General features: G+C 39.7%; 1 protein-coding gene across 1 annotated transcript in view; it reads left to right on the top strand.

Moving 5' to 3' along the window:
* LOC107090886 (ethanolamine kinase 1-like) overlaps nt 1–5757 on the top strand; it is a 49025-nt gene that overhangs the window by 6809 nt on the left and 36459 nt on the right. The window contains exon 2 of the mRNA XM_015384496.1: nt 3457–3719. Within this exon, the coding sequence (XP_015239982.1) occupies nt 3457–3719 (263 nt within the window). The remainder of the gene's footprint in view (nt 1–3456; nt 3720–5757) is intronic.

Here is a 5757-nt window from a genome sequence, read left to right as displayed (position 1 = left end):
GCTTCCTTGTGAGAGAGGGAACCGGTTGGGTCCAGAGACTGTTGGTGCAGCAGAGTGCTTAGCAGCAGCAGCAGCGTCTAGCGTCTAACTTCTGACTAATGAATGGCAGACCTTGATTAGAGATTCCAGCTCTTCCCTGAGAGCAGCAGGAGGAATCCAGATTGAAATCTTCAGGTTTGGCTCACTAGGGCTGGCAGGCAGGTTAAAGCTCATCCAGAGCTTCAGACTTGAGACGGGTTTCCTGTGAGCAAAAGCCAGAGGCAGATTAGAATCAGGTTTCTCTCAAGAGACAACTAAGATTCTTTCAGGTAACAGAGGCTCAGGTTCGCTAACCAAACTTGGTCAACACTGCGGCTTCGAATGAAGGTCTGGTTGCTGCTTATGTAGGTAGGTCTCCTGATGGGTTGATGAGCGTCAGGTGTGCTGGAGGGCTCCAGCCCAGGAGACCCACAGCGCACTCTGCTGGAGAAAGGTGGTACATCTCCACATCCCAACACTCACTTTACAAACATCTGATGTCCCACTGAATCAGGTCTGTGGTTGGATTGTCAAAACACTGAAGTTAGTTATATTAAAAAATGCTTGCGTCCGTCCCACTTCTGAAATCAAAATTTTATCTATGCTTCACAGCACAGGTTTAGATAAACAAGCCAGGGCAAATACATAAGTCCTAAGGAGTGCTTTAAAATCAGACAGAGGGGTAGACTGTTTAATACGCAAAGGAAGGTCGTTCCACATTTTTGGAGCTTCCATTAAAAAAACGCAATCCCCGGTAAGTTTCCTTTTGATTTTTTAGACACCCGGAGAATCAGCTGATCAGCTAACTTGAATAAATGAGGGGGTGCATGGATGTGCAACAGCTCAGAAAGATAAGAATTTAGACCATGAAGAGACCTAAAAGTGGATCCTAAAATGTTCAGGTAGCCACTGTAAGGAGGCTAAAATGGGCGTAATGTGTTAATGCTTACTAGTGCCAGATAAAAGATGTGCTGTAGCATTATGCACTCTTTGGAGTTGAGCAATGTTTGTGAAACTAACCCCTACATAAAGTGCATTGAAGTATTCAGCTGGGTATAACAAAGGCATGGGTTAGTGTCTCTGAATTTTCTCTAGTGAGAAGGGGTTCTATTTTTGGCTAATTAACTTAAATGAAAGAAACTTTTTTGGCACCGTTACCATAACGATAGCTGGCTGTTTGAAATTGATGTATGTGTGTATATATGAAGAACTTCATACTATTTGGAGGTAAAATAATTGCCATCATGGCTTTGTCAAGCTGCTGCCTACCTTTGTGAAGCAGGAAAAAAGACTAATAGAAACTGTATCAAGCAAAACTTTTTATTTCCAACCTGGAATGGCTGACAATAGTTGAATAAACTTTTGGCTTTCAAAATGGTATCAGAGCCTCATTTGCTGGCAATCGCCGATACCGGCATTTTAGTGCTGGATTGGGGCCTGGCCGGTACTGGTATCGGTATCGGTGCAACACTAGCTATAACCAGGATGTCGAATTTTTGGGTCAGCATCCATTCTGACACAAAGGTTAGTAGTAACTGACTTCCTGTAAAGGGTTATGTAACTTTAATCCTAAAATTCACTAAATTAAGTCTTACAGTATACTACGTTCACACCTAACTTTGAGCAGCAAAAAAGCACCTGCTGCTTCAGGTGATGCTTCTGCTGGTCCTGTGTTCAATGGCAGAGAGTGGCTTTGCTATATTTGGTTATAAGTGGGTAAAAAGTATTTTTATATATGTTTTTAAGGAAAAAAGTCCAACTCAAAATATCATCTGTGCGGTCAGTTCAAGATCATGACCCTGCCTTCAGATATTATTTCACTGTCGGACCAGCACAAAACCCCCGTACACCGGCGCTGCTCTGTCACTGGAAATACCTAGCAACAGCTGCCTCTGGCCCTGTCGCCTCTTGGGGTTTTCCACTACTGTTCATGGTGGCTGGAAGGAGATGTTAGCGTTTTTCATGTACGTAATCCAAACTGCAGTCACCAAAATAATAAATGCGTACATATTTTGTCAGTAGGTTTTGTCATTTTAAGCCAATTTAGGCGTTTCAGAGGCATGATCATGGCGATCTGCATCAGCAGTAATGTGTCTGTTTCCCTGCCAGCTCCCAGATCAGCTTCTCTGATTGGTTAATGTGGCATGTCAAGTAGCAAAAGATACATTTTTCCAACTCAAGCAGCTGCTGCTGGTGAAGCGCGTCACGCGCATCAGATATTCAGCAGCTCATGAGGCGCTTCTGCAGCTGCTCAGATGCGTCAAGATGCGCTGCTCCTGCTGCTCGGAACACGAGCCTTGATGCGCTTCAACCATTGACTTTGCATGTAGACCAGCTGCTTTTGCTGCTCCAGTCGCATGCGGAATGAATGTAGCATTTATCTTATTACATTTTAAGAAATTAAGGGCAATTATAACAGCATAACGTTTCCATCTTTCTTGCTTAGTGGAACATAAATGTGGCTATCATCTGCGTATCATTTAAAATAAACACCATCCTCCTTTTTCAGCCAAGGAAAAGTAGATGAAGAGCAAAAAATATATATATTTAATGTCTCTGATTCTCTGGTTTTGGCTACAAATTTCAGGTTATATTTTTTGTTACAAATTATGTTGCGTTTTGTTTTTTCATATTGGATTTTTACTCTATAGACAGTTATGTTAAAGGATTTGTTGTAAAATGTAATTCTTCTAATGTTCCCAAGTAAGACTGCAGCAGCATTGTGTATCCAGAATAATATGATAGATATTTGATCTTAATCTTTAACAAAACACATATTAGTTGACGAACTAGTAAAAAATTGTGTAGTGGACTGACATTGTTTAATAGAAATTACAAAGATGTTTATTAAACTCTGGTTCAGTAATATATACAGTAAATGACTAACATATGAGTGAAATGATAGGCTTTAGATTAGTTTGTCATTGTTCTACTGTATATAATAGGCCCCTGAAGTGTGATGCATGTCTATAGGGACAAAATGTGGAGCCAATATAACTGTGTGCAATTTAGACAAATTTTCTCACTCATTTGTGATTCAGCAAAGGTCATAGTGGCTGACACAATTTGATTATTTACTGAGCCACAGTAGATTCCATTCAGGAAGTCCATTTTGACATTTTGGAGCTAGAAATAAAGCCTGACTAACAGGCATATATAGGGCTCCTCTGCACATTTTGACAGGTACTTATTTTTGGTTGTTTTATTAAAGAAATAAAACAAATTTTTGCATTTTTTTTTTGTACTTTAATCTGGTTCCCCACTGCCTTTAGAAAACATTCACATATAACATATATAGCAGCTGGTGTGGGTGTAGTACAGCAATTCAATTTCAATCATTTTTTAAACGACACCCTATCTTACTTATTGTAATACTTGGTATCTTAAATTTTCCTTGGGAACTTCTATTCTGATATGGTGAACTTTATTTCCCCACAGACATTCACAGAAGGCATCACTAACCAGCTGATTGGCTGCTACGTTGGCAACCTCCAGGACTCTGGTTGTGTTCTTGTCCGTCTTTACGGCAGAATGACAGAACTTTATGTGAATCGCGATCGAGAGGTAGAGATGTTCCAGGTGTTCCACGCCCATGGCTGCGGCCCCGAGATCTACTGCAGCTTCCAGAATGGCATCTGTTACGAGTTTGTCCCCGGAAATGTGTTGGAAGATAAGCTACTGCAACAGCCATCCATCTACAGGTCTCTGCTGGCACAAAGCTTCACTTACCTCATTTATATTGACCTGGGAAGAAGTAGGACGAGTAACAAAAAAAAAAAAAAAAAGAGAGATGAATACATGAGGGAGTTTGTTATAAGATTAAAGAATGAACAAATCCTGATAAACAAATAAAGTATAATGAGTAAAATGCAACATTGTAGAGTGGACTGCATAACTAGGATTTATACTATATGTGTTAGAATGAAGCTGTTTGAATAAAGCCCTCTATACTGTACGTAACAATTGATGGGTATAGATAAAGTCTGACCATCGTCTTGTAGATCACCTCCTCTGTCTTCTCTCATATTCTCCCTCCTACTCAATCCCTGATAGCTGAAAAAAATTCCAAATTGAATCAACATGTTCTTTTTTCATGCATCTAAACTGCAACTTGATAAGACAAAAAATATTCAGAGATAGAACAACTTAACCAGTTGACATTTAATTGTCTTACAAATATCAAGATTTTAAGTTTTCACTTAATGTTTTGGGGTTGAGTGTTACTGTTAAAGTACTGTAAATTTGTAGAAAAATGGTACAGTTTGTTGACATGTAGCCTTGACAGGTACTACAGGGTACAAATAAACTATGCTAAAGTGTTTGAATTAACAGCTATTGTTACCACTCGGGTGGGCGCAGAGCGAATTTAAAGCCCTATTTACATTACCCTTTTGAAACAGTGACTAAGATAACTATTGAGTGTAAATGGAATGCAGCTGAGCAGTTCAACAGTAGAGCTCGGCGCAGTTCAGTTGAGGCTCGGTTCTCTGATAACAAAGAGCTCATGAGCAGACCATCTCATTTTCTATTTAGAGTCAGCTGACTCATTTTGAGGCTTTGCAATTCAAAGAAGTTTTCACTTGCTGACGACACCAACTTCTTCTCAGCTTCCTAACAATGAATGGCATCAAAAGAGTGTGGTGGGACTTGGGATGACACAGAGACTGAGATTCTCATTGAAATTTGAGTGGAGGATCCTATCCAGGCACATAAGTTCCTGTATGTTATAGGCGCCGCCATTTTTGTTGCGTTATTCCCCGCATTGAGAGCTGTAATATGGTCGACGGCTGATAGGAGGTGAGGAACCGTGCTAGGATGACGTGTAAATGGTGGTAAGAACCAAGCTCAGCCCCGTTAACTGATCCAAGTTCTGTCCAAACTTGGCACGGATCGGCTATTAAAAATGGGGCATTAGAAAACTCTGATTTTAGTTTTAGTTTTTTTAGTTTAAATGCTGTGAACAGTGTTAACATTCAAATTATCATATCTTCTTTAATCCTTTTTCAATTTCCACAATTTTGACATCACCGGAAAGGCTTGACTCTTTTGACTTTTTAGGATCTAGTATTAACTCCAAACCCTGTTTTTGCCACAGCCTATCATGTTCAAAGAACATAACCAATGAGGCAATAATATCACAGTTTAGTGTGCATTCTTGTGTTTAAGAAGCAAAGTTTGTCTTGAGGAGTATACATTGAGTTCATATTAGCTTTAAAAAAACAAATACTGGGGAAAATCTACATTTTTTCTCCTGGTTTTTTCTTGTCTTAGTAATTTCATCTGACCTAGTGGTTAATAAAATTTTCATTATATTGGTTTTTCAGTGTTTAGTCCTGTTTCGCTCCTAAACATAACTCTTTTATGGTGCTCTATAGCCTGATTTACACTACCCTTTTGAAACTGTGCTGAGATCGGTACGAGTACGGTAACCAAGATAACTCTTCAGTGTAAATGGCACGACCTACACACCGGACCGTGCCAGACACAACCAACTGCGCTAAACTGGTACTAGTTCATCAGTAGGGCTCAGTACGCTTCAGTTCTGGCTCTGTTCTCAGATAACAATGATAACATGAGCAGACTGTATCATCTCCTTACAGTCAGCCTCTATAATCATTAAAATTTCAGACTTTCATAAAATTACTAGCTTCCCTACTGTGCCACACGATTTCCAGTGATGATTCTGCTTAGCAGTGTGACAAATCTCAACTCCTGTAATTTTTTTCCTGTGTCTGTAAG

The sequence above is a fragment of the Cyprinodon variegatus genome, unplaced genomic scaffold (assembly GCF_000732505.1).
Source record: "Cyprinodon variegatus isolate N-32 unplaced genomic scaffold, C_variegatus-1.0 Scaffold314, whole genome shotgun sequence".
Classification (NCBI taxonomy): Eukaryota; Metazoa; Chordata; class Actinopteri; order Cyprinodontiformes; family Cyprinodontidae; genus Cyprinodon; species Cyprinodon variegatus.
This window is presented reverse-complemented; position numbering and strand designations above follow the sequence as displayed.